The sequence below is a fragment of the Pipistrellus hanaki genome (genome assembly GCF_964339955.1).
Source record: "Pipistrellus hanaki genome assembly, chromosome: 7".
In the NCBI taxonomy this organism is placed as follows: domain Eukaryota; kingdom Metazoa; phylum Chordata; class Mammalia; order Chiroptera; family Vespertilionidae; genus Pipistrellus; species Pipistrellus hanaki.
The window spans coordinates 24,310,856-24,332,121 of record NC_140509.1 but is presented as its reverse complement, the minus strand read 5'-3'; the positions used below and the strand labels follow the sequence as shown (position 1 = coordinate 24,332,121).

Sequence of the window (21,266 nt, the reverse complement as noted above, 5' to 3'; positions counted from 1 at the left end):
AGGATTTATATTTAGACAGTTTCATGTTCATAAAATATGTCAAGGTATTATGTAGTCAGAGTGAATTACAAAACTGCTGAAGACTTCAGGTGATTTTGCAAGTGAGATATGCAGATATTCTCAGTCAGCAGCATTTATTAAGTTATTCTGCTGAAAACAACAAAAATGCCACTGTAATTATCTTACGTGTGCATTTTCAGATGTATGGTAAGATATCTTTTCCCTTATGTTGCAAATGCATTTAGAAAGATAAATGTTGTACTTCTTAGCTTTTAAAATCAATGATACACTATGCCTACTGTTATTAAAAATAAATGTTAGATTTCTTAATATTTTTTTTAAATCAGGGAGACACTATACTTGTTGATATTGTGCATTTCTAATGGCCCCACTCTCATATTGCCTTCTACTGTAATCTTTCTTTTACTAGGTCATTATTTATTCATCAATGCATTCCTTTTTAATTAACAGAGCACCTATATGCTGAGTTCTCAGGTGTTGAGGTGGCCAATTAGCATAATAAATCAAACTTAAAGTTAACAATCAGGAAAAGTAAAAAATGCCTCCAGCCATTTTTCTTCATGAAATGACACCAGGTGAAGGTCAAATGGACACCAGGCAGATGTGGAAATTATCTCACTGTCAAGGAGCCTTAATAAAACTCCTGCCTTTTTGTGGATATGGGGGGGTCAAGAAGAGGGGGAGAAGGAAAAGGGCCAGGAGTGGAAATTTCTGAATCAGAAATGGCAGCCTTGACTCATCAAGACCTCAGATAAGGAGCTCTCCCTGTAGGTGGCTGGGAGCAGGAATGCAGATATGCCCATGGCTGGCCGCATGAGCCTTGGGCTGCCATTCCTTCTAGGAGTCTGCGAAGCACTAGCTGTGCTCCATCCTTCTGGGGGAAGGGTGGCTCCTTCACATGAAGCCTGGAAGGTAAAGCCTTGCAGTTGCCTATGCTCAGGCATCAATTATATGAAATGTGCAGATGAGGTAAATCTATAGAAACAGAAAGATTAGTGGTTGCTTAGAGCTAGGGATGGAATGGAGATTAATTGCGGCTGGGTATGGAGTGTCTTTTACCAAGGACTTAAATGTTTTAAAGTTAGATTTCAGCAATGGTTGCACAACCCCGTGAATCTACGAAATAAGCAATTATTTATTTTTAATGGGTGGATTTTATGACTTATATCTTAATAAATTATATCTTAATACATATGTTTAAAATATTCACTTTTTGAATGGGATATATCAGAGAATGTGGACTGGGCAAAAATGACAACTTAAAATTTACCCACAGGATTCTTAAGACAATCTTTAACTTAGACAGTGTCCATTGCTTAAAAGAATCATAGCCAAGCAGAAGGGTCATTGAGTTTATTATATCACTAGAGGCCTGGTGCATGGAATTGTGCACTGGTGGGGTCCCTAGTCCTGGCCTGCAGGGTTTGGGCCGAAACCATCTTTCCAACATGCCCTGAGGGGTCCTGGATTGTGAGAGGGCAGTTCTTGTATTGAAACACCTTAGAATAGGGTCCCCTCCTCTCTGGTTCCAGGTGCATCACCTGAGAACTGCTGCTGCCAATTGACCCCAGCTCCTATATTGAGTGTCTGCCCCCTGCCCCCTGGTGGTCAGTGTGTGTCATAGCTACTGGCTGGTTGGCAGGTCAATTAGGCATAAAAAGTTTCCTTTCAAATATGTGGTAACTATAATATTTTCTAACCAGAGCACCAGTGCATGGATTCGTGCACTGGTGGGGTCCCTTGGCTTGGCTTGCACCTTCTCACAATCCGGGACCCCTCTAGGGATGTCAGACTGCCAGTTTTGGCCTGATCCCCACAGGCCAGGCTGAGGGACCCCACTGTTGCATGAATCCGTGCATGGGCCTCTAGTATTCATATAAGATCTTTGGTTAATCTCTCCCTGCCCTCTCCCTTACTCCCTTACCTCTGAGATTCATCAGTCTGTTCCATGTTTCCATGCCTATGAGTTGAGCATCTGCCCCCTGGTAGTCAGTATGCATCATAACTACTAGTCAAATGGTTGAATGATCGCTTAGGCTTTTACAGAGGCCCAGTGCACTTAATTCATGCGTGTCCCTCAGTCCAACCTGTACCCTCTCTAATGGGGGACCCTTCTCATAATCTGGGACTGTAGGCTCTTAACCACTTACCTGCCTGCTTACCTGATTGTCCCTAACCTCTCTGCCTGTCTGCCTGATTGCCCCTAACTGCCTCCATCTGCCTGATCACCCCTAATTGCCCTCCCCTGTCGTTCTAATCTTACCCCCAACTGCCCTCCTCTGCTGGCCAATTTGTTTCTAATTGGTCAGTTTCTATGCCAGTCAGTGTCAGAAGCTCCACCTCCTAGGCTGCCATTGGCTCCTTACATTCACCCAGATTTGGTTCTGATTAGTCAGTTTAAATGCAAGTCAGCATCTCTGGATGTATCAACAGGGCCTGATCAGAAAGGCGGGGCTCATCAGCAGCCCCAGTGGAGGCCTACAGAGAAATGGAGGTGTGGATGTTGGCCAGGCTGGGAAAGAAAGAGATCAAGTTCTGATAACAGCTGCCATACTGTCCCTCTCTCTGCAGGCCTCTCTCTTGGCCTGATCCGCAGCCTCCTAGGCAGTCAGTGCTGGGTTGGTGCACCAGCAGTGGCCCCAGTCTAGTTGGGCCTTCGATCATAATGGTATTTATGACCCTGGCTCTTTATTATATAGATACCACTAAATGGGTATGATGAAGAATTTGAAATTTAGATTTTTTAATTTTCTCTTCTAAGGGATTCATATCAGTTTCAGTTAAAGATTTCAGAAAAGCAGGTAGAAATACTACCTGTTTTGGGGTATAAAGCAACCCAAATAATCTGCTCATAGAGTCAAATCCTTGAAATAATACTGACCAACTTGATGGTGTTTTAAATGAGCTAGTAATATATTTTAATTATATTTCTGAATTATTATCTAACCTTAAGATATTAGACATATTCTTTTAGTATGATTGGATCTATTGATATTATATAAAATAAAATACTAATCAATCTGATATTGATTTTTAAGTGGCCTAAGCTTTGAAAAAACTAGGTACCATCTGAGAAACAGAACAGCATTAGGCTATTTAAATGTTTCAGTTGGAAATAAATGTAGATATAGAGTGTGAGCTTCATAGGGTCAAGGAACTTTGTTTCATGCACTTCTATATCCTTGGTGTAGAACAGTAGATGCTCAGTGAGCAACTGAATGATTAGGTACTTATCAAACATCAGCTCATATATTGATTTCATGGCAGTGTGTAGAGCAGGACAAGTCCTGTAAAGAAAAACATCTCTAATTTGGACATGTAAGCACAGTTTAAAGGAGACTTATGTGATATTTAGATAAAATATTTTATAAATTCAGTATTCCATGTCATGTCATCACTGTGGTTTATTTAAATGAATAGGAAATTATAAAATATAAGAATATAGCTGATTTTAAGGTATTACTTCTGTAACTGTTTGAAAAGTCAAAATAAATATCTGTAAAGTTTTAAAAGATCAAAGGTGCAGATAAAAAAGAAATTTTGTGCCTACATGTCCCTGTATGGAGTAAACATTTAATCATCTACCTCCACCAATGACTCCATGACAACATCATCTATGAAAGTATACTAGTGCCCTAGCTGGTTCTGCTCAGTGGATAGAGCATCAGCCTGCTGACCGAAGGGTCCCAGGTTTGATTCCAAACAAGGGCACAAGACTGGGTTGAGTGCTCCATCCCCAGTAGGTGGTGTGCAGGAGGCAGCCGATCAATGATTCTCTCTCACCGTTGCTGTTTCTATCTCTCTCTCTCTCTCCCTATTCCTTCCTCTATGAAGTCAATAAAAATACATTTGGAAAAAAATGAAGTACATAGAAAAAATTTTATTTAGACAACTAGTGGCCCGATGCATGAAATTCGTGCAAGAGTAGGTCTTCCTTCCCCTGGCTGCCAGCACCAGCTTCCCTCTGGCACCCAGGACCTGGGCCTCCCTCCAGGCACCAGCAGGCACCTGGGGTCCAGGCTTCCCTTTGGCCACCATCAGGCAACCAGGACCCAGGCTTCCCTTGCAGCCCTGGCTTCATCTGGAATGTCTTCCAGAAGAACGTCCAGTCTAATTAGCATATTACACTTTTATTGTTTTAGATTGTACATGGTGAACAAATGAGGGTTTGTGTTTAGGCTGTGGTTATAATTACAATTAGTATTGTTTCTTGATACTTTTCACTTAATAGTGTTTTAAACTAATCTTTTCAAATAAAAATAATTTGAGCTTGGAGAAGGTGTCCGTAGAGTTGTATAAATATGGCAAAGCATATGGCTCAGAGACATTGAGGAATGCTCCACACAGGACGGCAACCATTTAAAACATGACGAAACCATAGTTGTCTATAGGAGCAAACCTTAGTTTTTTTTTTTTGTTTTTTTTTTATAGAAGCAAAATGTTATTTATTCACAAATATGCTAAAACATAGTAAAAAAATTAGCATTTTTTATTCTTTAAAATATGTTTTTATTGATTTTAGAAAGTAAGGGAGAGGGGGAGAGAGAGATAGAAACATCCAATTATGAGAGACAATTATTGATTGGTTGCCTCCTGCATGCCTCACGCTGGAGATTGAGCTTGCAACCTGGGCATGTGCCCTGACTGGGAATCACACTGTGACCTCTTGGTTCAGAGGTCTACACTCAACCACTGAGCCACACTAGTTTGGCAGTAAAGAATTATTTATAACAAAATGAAAAGGACATTATTAAATTCATGTTAAATCATTTTTATCAGCATATTCTCATTTCTTTGCCATTTCTATAAAACACAGATTATGTGTAAAAGTGTGGTTTTAACATAGACCATGTTATTTTAAAACTTCAGAGTCAAATATGGAATAAGTACAAGATGTACAAACTCAACACATTTTAAAGGACCCACAAATTTTTTTTTTACTTGACATAAATGGATTCTTCTTCTCCAACTTTGTATGCTTTCTTCAAATTTAAGTACGTCCCTTTGATGAGAGCAATTCCAAATGGGATTTTTGGATTTAACATCAAGCTGAAGTAATTGCCTTTTACATTTTTGGTAGGCCTTTCTACTCTTTCAGTTCATATATGCATTGACATTTACTGTTTTATTTACAAGTGTTTCTTAAGTTTCTCTCCTGGGCTTTCTATTCTAACTCCTCCTGCTTAGCAATTTCATGACTTTAAGTGGCACCTTATCTAGAAAATTGCTAGGCCTGCATATCCACCTTAACATTTTTTCTCAGTGTCTATTCATGTATGGCTACTAGATTTTTTTTCATATGGAGGACACCTGAAATTGAATATATCCCAAATTATCTCTCAAACATTTGCTACTATCTTCCACAATTTTAATAATGATATAGTACATTTTCAATCCTCTGAGTATAGGATATAATTTGATTGCTGATTCTTTCTGCCCTCCTTATATTCACCCAATTCAAATTAATTGTCAGGTTTTGTTGAGTTTTGCTAGTTTTTTTCTTATTTTTGTTTTCTATTTTCTGAGACCACCATTCTACTTTATGCTCCTGTCATCATTATCAGGTTACATTGAACAACTTCTGACTGGCTCTCCCATTTTTATTTCCACCCAATTCCACTGCATGTTTTTCATTCTGCCTTTTTTATGCTCCTGTCTTTTCCTATGCTCAGTTCCCACCTCCATGATCAAGGGTCAACCAACTTTTCTAAAAAATGTGGAAGCCATTTTTTCTTTTCATTGAATTCTCATAGCACTTACTTTGTACTTCCGTTATAACATATCATTGTTGTTTTTTAATTCTAACAGTTTATGTACATCCCCCTTTTTTTCACAGCAGTGTACATTTTCTGAAAGAAGTATGTATGTCTGGTTCACTTTGTATCCTCCATACATTTCACAAGTTACAGGCTAAACCATTGTGTTTAGTAAATAACTGAATTCATTCCATCCCTGATTATATATTGATTTATTTTTGAATAAAATTTAGTTTATGACAATCTATTAATATTATATCTAATGGTAATTTAAAAACAATTTTATATTTCCCTAGTTTTAAGAATACTCATTCTTGTCAATTTTGTCAAATTGAAAGTGATTTTCTTTGATAGAATCCTCTATAAATTCTAAATGTTTGATGATTGCTGAGATGAGAACCTAAAGTGTTGTCTTGTCCTATCTGCTTATACAAGAAAGATATTTTTTTGATCTGCAACAATGGTTTCTCTTTGAGCAATCTGCCAAAAAATGCTTTAGTTTGTTGTTGTTTTTTTTTAAGATATATTTATAGTGATTTCAGAGAGGAAGGGAGAGAGAGAGATAGAAACATTAATGATAAGAGAGAATCATTGATCGGCTGCCTCCTACACACCCCCAACTAGGCCTTGGGCCTGCAACACAGGCATGTGTTCTTGAGCGGAATCAAACCCAGGACTCTTCAATCCTCAAGCCAACACTCTACCCACTGAGACTAACCATCTAGGGCACTTTACTTTGTTTTAATAGCAACAATACTAAAAGGGTACAATACTAAAAGTTGATTTATTGTTGAGCTCCCAAAGTGCAGAACAGCAGCTCTGTGAATCTCTACTGACCAAGAAAGGGATTCATTCCCCAAATCAGGAAAAGGATGGAAATGGAAATAGTGTTCCAATAGTATCAACATGAGGGCAAGAGGGATTTTAGGATCAGGAAATGAGGGAGTTCCAGTCCAGTTGTGTCATGTGAAAGAGGGAAAATGAGAAGAGGCCTTCAGCAGAGACTGTCACAGATTCTTCGCAAGTGGTCCTCTTGGTCACACTGCCCTCTCATAGCAAAGCAATGTCACCCTAGAGCCCCTGCAAAGAGAAGTGAGTGTAGTGAAACCTCTCCTACTTGAGAAGGAACAGAGTTGCTGGAATTAGTTTATAAACATTTGACCAGAAAAGTGAAAGGTGTAAAAGGAAAAAAGTGGGAATATTATTAATCATGAAAAAATAGTGAAATGGAAGATTATAGATAAGATATTCTGGGGCATACAATACTTAGAGAATGAATTTATAAATTTTCAAATATGTATACCAAATATTACTGAAAAATTTTCACCCAATTTTAAACTGTTCTTGGGGTTTCTGCGTTAAAAATGTCTCCAAAATATTTTTTCCCCCCAAATGTCACTATTTTTGTAAGCCTTCCTTTGTCACAAATTATGTTTTGTTGCTTTAAAAATACATTGAAATGTGTTGTTTGGTTAATTTTACTCAACACAATCCAAATATTTGCTTTTAGAGAAACATCTAAAATCTGATTCAATTGCTCACAAGACATTTTGAATGTAAAAGTTATTACAACACTTAAGCCTAAATGGATTTGTTTTACAGATTAAGTTTTCTTAATACACACATGGACAAAATACTTTCACATTATTTTAACATGCTGAAAACATGATGGTCTTCATTCTGAGACAGGCTAAGCTTCTCTTAAACTAATAGTGTTCTTCAGTTATTTTTTTGAGCCTTGTCTAGACAAGTTTAAAGTTTCTTTTGAGGCACTGCCCTGAGATCTCCACTCTGCCTGTGTCCTTCAGTGCCAGCCTCAGTGGGAACCTGGAAGACAGGAGCTCTGCCCTGAGTGTGCATGAAGAACCCAGTTCTCCATAATAAGCCAGATCCTAATGGCACTTTGGGGAGCCAAGCTTTTCCTTGGTGTGTGCTCCCATGAGGCATCAAGCTCCCTCCCTTTCTCCTTTCCCTGAACCTTGTTGTCCGTGAACCTCTTCTTTTGAATCTATTTTACTTCTCTTAATTTTTATCTTGGTGGTGACATGAAGGGCGGGGGAGGGGGGGGGTGGTGGCCGGAAGCAGAAGAGTAAGAACTCCTTACCATTGAAAACTCTATTCAGCATTAAGAATCTGAAAAATCCCTAAGTTACTAAATTATGGTTAAATGTTGAAGATACTGCTGTGTAGTGTTATCTTCTGTATGAGTTGTTTTCTGTGTTTAAAGAGATTTGTTTCAAAGAAAAGATTTGAACCAACTGTTTGTGAATTGAGAATTCACCTTGTCAGGGATTATGTCAATTGCTTTGTTTGAAGGGTGACTGAGTATACAATTAAAGCAGATGAGAGAAAAAAATTCCGGTTAGAACAACTTTTGTATTAGCTCTTCAAAGTTTATCTTAAAATAAATTTCCAAAAACTAAGCACAGCATCAAAATATATAAACCACTGCATGATGTTTTAAAATCTCAAATAGAAATCATCTCCAGTCCTTCCTGAAGAAAAAGGTATTCTGAACCATTCCTCATTGTTGGTTCCAAAGACTCCAGATATTAGGGAAAAAATCACTTAAGCAAACTTAAACTATGAAAAACACATACTCATTAGCAAAAGCAATGGTAGGTTGTATACTAGTATTCATAAATTTTGAAAACACATTAAAAGAAGGATGACTTGCTCTAAGTAATGTTATATATTCATAAAAATACTTCCTGTCAGTTTATGAAAATAAATCTCTATGCAGCATCTTTATTTACTTGGATGTTTCTGTTTTATTTCAAAGGGTAGTGTGAAAAAATTAAACAGGGATCTCACAGCTTCAAGACACTTTGTTTTCAAATTGGTTATTGATAATAAACAAAGCTACTGTGTTGCAATAGAAGTTTTGAGAAACGTGTCATAATAAAGACAGAACACAAAAGCTTCTGAGAGTAGTGACCATGTATATATTTTGTCAACAACCTGTCCTCAGCCAGAAAGGAGCAAAATGTTACCTCTTCCTTTCAGAGTCATAGTTACCAGTAGAAACATCACTTTGCCAGCTTTGGTGTTTTTGCGTTCAGTGGTTTGTTACCATCAGTAAAGGGGCAAGAAGCTTCTGTAACAGAATACTAAAGAGAAATTCAGTAAAACTGTACTCAAATGGAATTGCCCTCTTTGATTTATTTTAAAAGTTATGCAATATTTAATGCATTCAAAGAATATGTGTCATTTTCATGTAGAGTGTAAAGCAAAGTGAAACTAATACTCATGAATCTCTAAGATAAACTGAAGTCTAAATATTGCCTATTACTTTGACACCATTTTTAGAGTAGTCCACTTGAATACATTCCCTACTTTTCTTTCCCAGAGGCTATGAAGGTGTTGACTATTGTGATAATTACCACTGTTAATTCAGGATTTAGACTTACTACTTAGTCAAATATTCACAAGTAAAATTGCATTTGATTTTTTGTTTTTTGTTTTTGTGTTTTATAAAAATAGTGTCACATGCCCAGCGTTTGAATTTTTCATTCAAAATTTTATTTCTAAGATTCGTTAATGATATTTCATAATCAGTAATTTGTGTTTGTCACTGTATACTATTCTACTATGATATTGCACAATTTACTTATTTATTTGTACCAGTTATTGTTTTCTCGAGAAAACAATCCATTAGGTATAATATAGAATTCAAGACTAACATGACTCTTAAAAGAGATTGGGGGGTGGGGGGGAGGGACGCACACACAGGACTTTAGGAAAGTTAGCAGCTATGGACAGTATAGATGTGAGCCTGAAACCTGTCAGCACCTACCTCTGGAGCTTATGGAAAGGTCTGTGGGGCACCCATATCCACATAGTGGGAGATCATGTAGAAGTCAGTAAATCAGTCTGACCACCAGGGCTTGCCAAGAATAATGGAATACAATTGTCTATCTTTTGATTCTCATGCAACCTTAAGTTATTGACAGAATCCAACACAAAAGGAAGAACATGTTGAAAAAAAATCTGGGCATTGTTTTTGAGACATAAACAAGTGTTGGTATGGTATCCATTTGATAGCACACCATTCTTGAATTGATAGGCATTTTCACCCAATTATTTTTGCACTTCAAGTATTGAGACTTTGAATATTCTTGTACATGTGCTAACATTTCTCTAGAGATTGTTTAGGTTTACTGCATTCACATAGGTTTAATGCATTTATAGATTTACAAGACATTGCCAAAATGCTTGTATCTATTTATATTCCTACAAGCAGGGTCTAGCAGTCTACATGGATCCACATTCTGGCCATTGTTTGCTTTCTGACTTCTTCATTGCTGCCATCATAGTGTATGTGAAATGATATTTCATTGTGGTCTTAAATTGATTTTTGTTTAAATTTTGATGAGATTGAAATGTTCATAACTTTTTTCTTTTGCCATTCTGTTCTTTTGTAAATGATATTTTCATAATTTTATCTACGTATAATGTCTTTTCCTTATGTTTTTTTTACTTATTTTTGTAAACTAATGCTATATTAGTAACATGTAATAGAAATATTTTCCAATTTTGTAACATATTTTCACCTACATTGTAGTGCATTTTAATGAATTGATATTCTTCATTTTATACCTATATTTTTAAAATATATTTTATTGATTTTTTACAGAGAGGAAGAGAGAGGAATAGAGAGTTAGAAACATCAATGAGAGAGAATCATTGATCAGCTGCCTCTTGCACACCCCTTGCTAGGGATGTGCCTGCAACCAAGGTACATGCCCTTGACTGGAATCGAACCTGGGACCCTTCAGTCCGCAGGCCAACACTTTATCCACTGAGCCAAACCGGTTTCGTCTGGATATTCTTCATTTTAACTGAACTTTTATTTTACAGTTTGGAGATTTTAATTCCTTATTTTAGAACTCTTGGGAATTATTTCCCTCTATTTTCATCTTAGTCTATAATTCATCTATATGTGTTTTTCATTATAGTTAAGGAAATATTTTTATTTCTCTTACTATGAATAGTCATAGTAAGTGCTATGTGTTAAATAGGTCCTTCTTTTCTTGGCACATTCACAGTTTCCTATTATTGCTATAACAGTCACCATCAATTAAGTGGCTTAAAAAAAAAAACACACACTTATTTTACAGTTACATGGACCAGAAGTCTGAAATGGTTATGATGGGCTAAAGTCTGTGTTGGTAAGGCTGCGTTCCTCTGGAGGCTCCAGGGAGCATCTTTTCCTTGACTTTTTTCAGTTTCTAGAAGCTGTCCTTATTCTTTGGCTCAGGGCTGGGCCCTTCCAAAATAGAATTGTATCCCTGCAACCTCTGACTCTGCTGCCCGCTTCTGACATTTATGTGGGGGTTGCGCACACCTGGGTCATCCAGGATGATCTCTTCATCTCAGAATGCCTAATTCAATCACAATTGTAGTGTCCCTTTTGCAAACTTAGTTACAGATCCTGGATATTAAGGGCATGGGGCTATCAGTAGATAGCCTCAGTGGCCATTAAAGTCACCTGGCATATAGAACTTCAACATCAGCAGAAGTCTGTTTCTGCATCCCATTGTTCTGATGTCTGTCTATGCCCTAGGTCTAGGACTACACTTATCACGTTTTCATAACTGACACAGTTTATAATGAATCATTGTATATGATGGGAATAGCCTTAACTTACCCTTCTGCTTTGGAATGTTTTGGCTATTTTGGACTTTCAACTTTTCATATATATTTTAGAATAAGTCAGTAGATAAATTGCTTAAAATCCTATTGTGTTTGTAATTAGAATTGCTTTGAATTTATAGATGTGATGAGAATACCAGAAATCTCTGTAAATACTGAGGCTTCCATTTCATGAGCATGACCTATCTCAATTTATTTATATTCATTAGATGGCTTTATTAAAGTATTTTCTATATCTTAGATAATCTCCATAAAAAGGGTATGAACATACATAGCAAAATTTATTCTTAGGAAGTCTATTTTCACTTTTTACTGCTGTCTTAGATAACACATCTTAATGTTTTTTTGCTAATGATATGTTTTGGTATACACTTGAATATTGACTTTGTATAAAACACCTTGCTAAACCACTTGATGAATTCTGTAATTACTTAAAGCTTTTTATGTACTTAATTATATAAACCATAAATGGTACTTGTTTTTTACTTCCAAACACTAATAACTTTTACTTTATTGTGTGTTTGAGATATCAACAATGAGTAGAACACCAAGAAGATAAATCTTTACTTTGTTCCTGATATTATTTTACTAATTAAATAATACTATTATTACTGGTTTTCAGAAGAAACCTTTTTTTGGGGTAAAGGGAACTTTTGCTCATTTTGAAAATGATGTTTTTCATAGTGATTGGATTTTGTAAAAGTATTTTTCTGTTCAAATAAAATATTAACCTTTTTTCCATTAATTTGTTAATGAGGAAATTGCAATTGGGGTTTATAAATCTTAAACTATCTGTGGACCTATCCTATCTAATAAAGAGGGAATATGCTAATTGACCATCACACCCTCACAAAGATGATGGTGCCCACAGCCAATAAGGAGGGAATATGCTAATTGACTGCCATGCCATCAAAGATGGCCACACTACAGCCATAAGATGGTGGTACCCAGTCCCCTCAGCCCTGCCAGGGCAGGAGGTGTGCTGCATGCCTGCCTCTGGAATCCCCCCATTCCCTCAGCTCCCCAGCCACCCAAAGCTGGCCTGAGGCAGGCAAGCCTCAAATGGTGGCTGCAATGCTGATGTCTGGGGCACAGGCAAGCCTCAGATGGTGGCTATCCAGCACCCAGGGCCAGCCTGAGACACAGGCAAGCATGGAGGGTGACTCCCCAGCCTCCCAGGGCTGCCTGACGCTCAGGCAACCAGGGCCAGCTGAGGCTTGGGCTGCTGGCAGTGGCAGCAGCAGAGGTGTGATGGGGCATCACCTTCTCCTGAGCATTGGGTCACCTCCCACCCCTGAGTGCTCCTGGATTGTGAGAGGGGGCAGGTTGGGCTAAGAGACCCCCCCCCCTCCAGTGCATGAATTTTCATGCACCAAGCATATAGTCTATGATAAAGACAACTCCAACATCAAGTTTGGGGTGTGTTTTTTTTTTTTTTTTTTTTTTTTTTTTTTTTTTGTGTGTGTGTGTGTGTGTATGGTTTAAATATATTTTATTGATTTTTTTTTTATAGAGAGGAAGGGAGAGGGATAGAGAGTTAGAAACATCAATGAAAGAGAAACATCCATTAGCCGCCTCCTGTTTAGCATATTACTAATTTGGCATTTATTTAGGAAGGTGCATCCCTTTGAAAATAGACACCAGATTAGAGGTCAAAAATAGATTTTTTTGTGTATGCATGTATATGTATGTGAGTGTGTGTGTGTGTGTGTGTGTGTGTGTGTGTGTGTGGTGTGGTGTATATATGTATAGCATAAGTCTTTTCTCAATGGTGAAGTTTGAAATACCCATAACCCCTTAATTATTCTTGGTGCAAATTCTTCTTCTTCTGTGCCTTAAACACTATTCTATTGATTTTGTTTCCTAGTTCAATTTTGTGGGGAAATTGCTTGGACCAAGAGGAAACTCCTTGAAGAGGCTACAGGAAGAAACAGGTGCTAAAATGTCTATCCTGGGCAAAGGATCAATGAGAGACAAAGCAAAGGTACTGAACTTTGAATTTGATATTTAACACATACAGGAGGTTACCTGTACCACGGATGACCAGATTTACAAACACATCTCAGTGGTTCTCCCATCATTTCCTATGAGTTTCATTCCTGGTGCCACTCTTGCCTTTCAGATATGTCCTCTATTTACATAAAAACAAATTATCAGCCCCTTTTTTTCAGAATATGTAATTTTGTATTTTTATCCTTTCTAATTCTTTGTGTAGATTATAATTTTTTTTTTTTTTTTTTTTTTTTTTTTTTTTTACTTTTTGAGCATCTTCTGGGGGATATTTCTATATGTGTATGCTTATTTTCTATAATTCCCTGATCAGATCCCCTTTCTTTCTTCCACTGTGTCACCTACTCATGTACATTTTATCTCTCTGCTCTATTTCACTTTGATCTTTTTACCTGAGGCAATTTTATTTACTTATCTCCCAATATAAGAGAGTACCACTTAAAAAAAGTATTTCAATGATATGAAACAACTTACCTGGCCCCATAAGAACAATAGCCTAAGAAATATGTCAACTTTGATGTTTGAAATGATTTATTGCACATCTGAACTTTATCATTTCTCCATTTTATAAATTGATAGCAATTGTCCATGTGTTAGAATTCAACACTTTGGAAAAGAAGTATTTCTAGGGATGTATTCCTAAAGGAACATTTAAAATTCATTAAGAAATGGTGGGTGTTTTATGGTATTATCATTTGACTACGCTATACTTTTCTAATTTGTTATGTTATGAAAATAAAATGTTCATATATTTTTTGTGACTATGGGTATTACTTAGACAACTGCTTAGGAATTGTGTCTTCAAACTATTAATGGAACATCTTAAATGAAAGAATTTATAATGAGAAATATCACAGAATTGGTGCATGTTGCATACATATATTTTACCTTAATTGTAATATTTTGATCAATGAGAGACAAAGCAAAGTTTGAGGCAAACTCTCCAAATGAGTGCTGTGTTTGAAAGGATCGGTAGTTCATTTAATAAATTTCAACAGGATGCTTCTTATAATCTCTTATTTTAAGTAACTTTTGATTACACTATACAAAATTGCAAAAGTAAGTACATTATTGTCAATTCTCCTGCCTATAATTTCTCTGAGTACATGTAGAAGAAATAATAAAAGTATTTAAGAAGTGGTAACCCCAGTTATAAGCTTTTACCCTCCTCCAAAAATCTATTTAGATTTTCTATAGGTGAAGACAGAATGACACCAAAATCTATATTTATTTGCTGTATATTCTTCCATAATTTTTTGTTATATTTTCTCCAGATACCTCACACTCTTACAATATAAACTTGGTATTGTGTATTTCGATTTATAACAAATTCTTCAAGGTTTAGATCAGATATCATCTCCCCAGTAGAGTTTTCCTGAATAACTATAACAGGCTAACTACTCTATTTTCAGGTCATACATTTTCCTGACATTTTCTGTTTTTCTTTTTAAACTATAAGCTTCCAGTCATTGTCCCAGTCATTTTTGCCAACCCAGGGGTTTTCATACAGATGGGTGAATATTTTTTACTCACATATATTTTACATCTATATTTGGACATTTTTTCCTGTTCATAAAGTTTTAAATTGGAGGTCTTTTCCCTGTGAGCATATTAGGTAATGGCATGAATATTTAAAAATTTAGCATGAAGCAAATATGCTCCTATTAAATTTCTATTAAGTTTAAATTACAGATATTAGCCGTTATTTAAGGTCTCATTTTGCATTGGTTATTTTTTGGTGGTTCATCACGGTTGGCTATGCTTTGTGTATTTTTATTGTTGTTTTACAAAATAAAAACATTTAGTGATAACAGTAGCAATAATAATAATAATGTATGACACTATAAAATACATTTCTTGAGAATATAGACAAAACTTTAACTGCAAAAGGTGTTGGACACACAGCTGAGATGAAAGTACACACATGGGTATATAAAAGTTTACCTTAGTAAACACTTTAAAATTAAAAAAAAAATAACCATTGGTAAATTTTATACTACTATGTTAATATTTGCTTCTCTGAAACATGGACTGAATAGGAGGGAATATTTTATATGATTTTCTTTTTCTAACTTAAACATAAAACTCCGTGGATTTTGCACTGGCAGTGTGTATGTGTTTATGTATATACGCAGCCACACAGGCATATATTTATGCATTAATTGAAGTAGTTACTGGACAAACTATGTGCCATTCACCATTCTAGTTGACAGGTAAAAAATGGAACAAAATGGTTTTTGTCTTGGAGCTTACATTCCATTGAGAGATGAAGAAAGTAAACAAGTGAATAAACACATTTTATACTTTCAGGCATTGATCATTATTATGGACTAGAGGCCCAGTGCACAATTCTTGCGCTGGGGGAGGGGAGGAGGAAGAGGGCCCTCAGCCTGGCCTATGCTCTATTGGATTCTGGGACCCCCTCGAAGGATGTCTGACTGCTGGTGGGGAGTGGGCCTAAGCAGGCAAGCAAACAACCCCTGAGGGGCCCTTAGTGCTTCCTCAGAGGCAAGAGTGGCTCTGCCACCACCACTGAGTTTGCCAGGTGTGAGCCTGACTTCTGAGTGGCACTCCCCTTGAGGGAGCACACTGACTACTAGGGGCAGCTCCTGCATTGAACGTCTGCCCCCTGGTGGTCCATGCACATCACAGCGACCAGTTGTTCCACTGTTTGATTGATTTGCATATTAGCTTTTTATGATATAGGATTAAAATAAAACAAACTGGAAAAGAGGTTACTTGTGGTGGGAACAATATTTTTATACCATGATCAAGGAGGACTCTGCATAATGAAAAGGAACCAACTATAGAAAAATCAGAAGTGAGAGACAGAATTTCAAGTGCAAAGACTCCAAGGGAGAATCTGTATTTTCATCTGTAACCACATCTGTGAAACTATTATGACAATTATAGTCATATATTTGTTTATATAATAACTATGTTTATTCCCATTTAGCTACCACTTTATTTCTTTGCTCTATTGAAAGGTTATTTACAATCAGTTAATGCTCATCCATTCTTTAAAGTTTTTTCCTCAGTCCTCTTCCTCTTCCAGCCCTGCAAACCCAGGGCTTAGTCTTCAGACTTTTCTTCCCTTTTGTGATCTCATACCATTATATGTATGCATGCATGCATGTAAGAAGGCGTATGCATATGTATGTATGTATATGAGTGGAATACATATATATTTAACTACATATATGATATATATTTACTCATATATAAAGTAAATATAAATGCCACATAGAGAGAGAGAGAGAATAAACCAAGATATTAAAAGTGAGAGCTAGAAAGATTTAGAGAAATATCTTTGCCAACTTTTAGGACCTCAGTGAACACAATATGAATCATGTAAGTCTTGAGATTAAAGGATACCTCCTCTTTTTATTTTTTGTTTATTCAAAGGCAAAACTCATTGAAAAAGGAAATGAAAAACAGCTTGTATAAAATGAATGGTGCTTGGTAGCTCAAGCCTACATAAGTAGTGGTGTTTGTTTGAAGATTATATCAGCAGGTATTAAGGAGCTCAATACACACTGCTAGTCTATTTTTCAGAGTTGTATTCAATAAATACATATCCATCCATCAATCCACCCATCAATCCATCCATCCATCCAACCATCCATCCATCCATAAACAAATGACTCATTGAAGCATACCAGGTGCTCCTTGTGCTCCTGCAGGCAAAGCCTGGGTCAGCAGCTGAAGCCCCATAGTCAGATACCTTTGCAGACTAACCAGTTATAATAGCTTTGCTTATAATTACTGCCTTAACTCACCTTTCTAGGAAATATGCAGATGCTTTTCTATGCTGGGGATACTTCTGGAATGCTACTCAATGTATGTCATAAATTTGATCTTTACCCTGAAGGAGATATTTGGATAGTTGTTTAAGTCAGGACATAATAATTGTGCAAAAATATTTCTTACATATATGCTACGTGCTCAACTGTAGATAATTATGCTGTATAGAAAATAAGAATTAGACATGACTCAAGCCCTCACAGAACCCTATCTGGCTAACACTTTGTTTAAAAAAAAGAAGAAATGATCAATTATTTGAATTAGTAGGTGAGAGAAGGATAAACTTATTTTGTTTTGTTTTTATAGGTCTAATAAGATGTCTTAATCTTCAGAAAAATAAGAAGTTTAAGATTTGTTACAAGATCATCATAAAATTAACTGCATAATATAGAAAATAGTTCTAGTGTTCTGGTGCAGTAAGATTATAACAAGTTGAATGTTTTTATTTATGATTTTTGTTTTTGGCAGTGATGGGTAAACATTTCTTTTTAGTTTGTTATACCTCGCGAATAACTCTACATGCAAAGAAAGAAAACAAAAATGAAATAAAATGTAGTAGTATCCAGGATAACACCAGTAGCAAAATCATACCTTATATTCATGTGTTCATTTCCAAATTGTCAAATCCCAGAAAATGTGAACTCCTATTCAACCTCAAACCAACTAGAAATTCTTGAAAAGAAGCTAAATTTTCATTTGTGTTGATAAAAGGTATCTTATAACATCTAGGAAGTAAAACATACAATATGTTTGCAGTACTTGAAAATACCTGAGGAATTTAACTGGCAGTTCAGAAATGTCTTTTAAGTCTAAGCTCCGTATGCACCATATGGCCAGCTGGTTCTAAATAACCACACATCTGCCGGTTTCTCTAGCAGCAGCTTCTGAGGATTCTTCAGGAGTATCTGACTTTAGCTTCAGATAGAGTTGCTATTTTTAGTGAAATGGATGCAAAGATGGTGAAGAAGAAGAGAGGAAACAGTGGTTCTACAGTCTTTTCTTTTTTCAAAATATATTTTTATTGACTTCAGAGAAGAAGGGAGAGGGAGAGAGAGATAGAAACTTCAGTGATGAGAAAGAATTATCTATCAGCTGCCTCTTGCATGCCTCCTACAGGGATCAAGCCATGACCCTGGCATGTGCCCTTGACTGGAATCAAACTGTGATCTCCTGGTTCATAGGTCAATGCTCAGCCACTGAGTCATGTTGGTCTGTCTGGCTAAAGGCTTATCTTTGAAAAGAGTGAGAAACAAACATATTATGTCTAAGGAAAAGGGTTAGAGAGATTAGAGAAAATCAGACAAGGGCTGAACATTCCCAACTACAAATGAGGAAATAGCAGGAAATCACGAAATCATATATCTTGCATGCTTATCTATTATGCTTAACTGGAAATCACAAATGGCCACTTTGCAAATGAAGTGTTTTTTGTAATGAAAGGTGTTTTGGCCCACTATTAATAAGCTTGGTTGAAATTATGGCCTGTGGTCTTAAAAAATATGAGTTAAATATATGTTCAAAGCAAAGTGCTGTTTGGTAGTGTTTTATTTGACAATGTGTGATAATTCTCCAGGCAAGTCTTTCTCTCTTTGATATGCTAACAACAAGTGCAGTTTCTATTTCATAACATGTCATGTATTTGGTGATGGCAACTGGAGTAAATCCTTTCTGATTCCATGGCAAGATTGATTTTCGTCAACAATAAAATCAGCTGAAAATCTTCAAAGCAATGCGGCTGCCTGGTGGGCAGTGGGAGTGCGAACCCCGCACCAGACATCCTATCTCATTTGGCTTCTGGGCTGTGCCTCACATCAAACAGCACGGTTGTCTCTCCGATCCCGAAGGGTGAGGCCACGCTCACGGCTTGTCATTCAGGCTGGGATTGGGTACACAGACTCCTGTTTCAACTCTTTAATACCCCCAACAACAAAGCAATTTGTAATCCCACAAAATCAAGAGCCTAGACACTCTGGTTTTAATTTCAGAGGTGTCCCTGATAATCTGTCCCATAGATCAACTGCATTTCTGTCTCAGGATTTCTGCCTCGCTCCTCTTGGCTTCCAAACAGAGGCAGAAATAAGCATAATACTATTACCTGACTATCGCTTGACTATCACCTGAATTTGTGAAGAACAACATGTGTATCATAAATGACAAGTAGGTAGGGGGTTTACTTTGGTGGTTTTTTTTTTGTTTGTTTTATTTTTTTGGTTTTTTTTACTATATTCTTCTGTTTCTCTTATCTGAATTCTGAGAAACTACAGTAACATAGTCCACTTGAACAGTAGCAGATGTCATTAGCAACATTTTATATAAATATATGTATCTTTTATGAGGACACACTGAAACCTGTGTTTCCATGGTGAACCAATACAAAATTATTTCAACCTATAATATATTTGGATTCCAAATGACCAAACCATCAAAATAGTTAAGTTTGTATTGAAGAGTGAAATATATCATGATATTAATGAGAAATAATTTTTCACATTAGCATCTTCAACCATTTTATATATAGTCATCCACTATAATGTGCTTTGACTTTTAAAAAATATATATTTTATTGATTTTTTACAGAGAGGAAGGGAGAGGGATAGAGAGCTAGAAACATCAATGAGAGAGAAACATCAACCAGCTGCCTCCTACACACCCCCCACCAGGGATGTGCCCGCAATCAATGTACATGCCCTTGACCAGAATCAAATCTGGGACCTCTCAGTCCACAGACTGACGCTTTATCCACTGAGTCAACCGGTTTTGGCTGTGCTTGGACTTTTGAAAAGATTAGCAGTCATAAATCTACTCATGCTCAGTTCTTCATAAGCTTTAATGACAGAGCATGAGATAGCAATGTTTTATGTTTTATTTTATTTTATTTTATTTATTTTTAGCTAAAGAACTTTTAGCTGAAGAACTTTAATATTTTATTCAATTTTAATTTTATTTTTCCATCACTATTTAACACTTCTATGTCCCTTTTCACCTCCCCACTGTCTCCTGCATTTTCTCTAGTCAGATTTTATTCACAGCTAGAAATTTTTATTTTTATTTTTATAACTAAGATCTACTTTTGGAAACTTTCAAGAACTTATGTATCATTCATACACCCAGGATTATATACAAAAATATACTTTTTAATGTTAATAGTACAGTAGTTTTTGCACCATTGTCATTTGGTATTTGCTGCACCCTTGCTTCCCACAAGGCGTGAAATAAGAGAATCACAGAATCAAGCTATCTCACATCATGTTGTTGGGACTTTTTATTTATTAAGCTATTAAAAATCCTATATAATAAAACAAAGAAATTGCTAAACACTTCCCATTTTATAAATCAGAATTACAATGGGCTTCTTTTTTTTAGAGGAAGCCTATCTGTTTTGTCCTGTTGTTCACCCAAAATATTACAACCAAAATTCAATTGAGATATAACCAATCTATAAAGAGGCCAGATATGTCTTGGAAATTTTTAAATTTTACATTCTGTGACAGTATGAAAGATGGCTGTAAATTCTTTGGCTTTCACTTAAAGGTAGATAAGTAGTGTCTAGTTCTCTTCTTCTTAACTCTGGATGTTTCAGCGACTTGCTTATAACAGACTGCAGAGGAGGTGTTGTTTCATGATTTCTAAGCTTAGGCTGGAAGACAGTGCAACTTCTGCTCATTTGCAAGAATAGTTTTGGCGCTCTAACCTGCCTTGCAGGGATTCTGACAATTCTGCACTGTCCCCTGGGAGAAGGTCAGAGTTTATGGAGAGGCCGTGTCTATGTACCAGTGGGAAGTCCCAGTTGAGCCCAGTCTTTGAGTCACCCCAGTCCAGGCACTACACAGGCAAGTAAAGAGCTCTCCAGATGTCATCAGCCTTTAGTCATTTGAGTGATCACCAACTGCTTGAATCTTCTGTCTGCAGCTCCAGGTTCAGGGAGCAGAATCCAGTTATCTCCATTGTACTCTGTCTAAATCCCTTACCCACAGAGTTCACACACAATAATAAAATAGTTATTTTAGGCAACTAAGTTTG

At 36.5% G+C, this 21,266-nt stretch overlaps 1 protein-coding gene across 9 annotated transcripts in view; it reads left to right on the top strand.

Moving 5' to 3' along the window:
• The window catches only part of KHDRBS2 (KH RNA binding domain containing, signal transduction associated 2), a 522,833-nt gene that overhangs the window by 143,580 nt on the left and 357,987 nt on the right, over positions 1 to 21,266 (top strand). For all 9 annotated transcript variants that reach the window (XR_014795558.1, XR_014795559.1, XR_014795560.1 and 6 more), the window contains exon 3: positions 13,300 to 13,416. Coding sequence is in view for 1 of the 9 variants with exons in the window: in XM_084890368.1 (XP_084746494.1) it covers positions 13,300 to 13,416 (117 nt within the window). In the remaining 8 variants the exon portion in view is untranslated. The remainder of the gene's footprint in view (positions 1 to 13,299; positions 13,417 to 21,266) is intronic.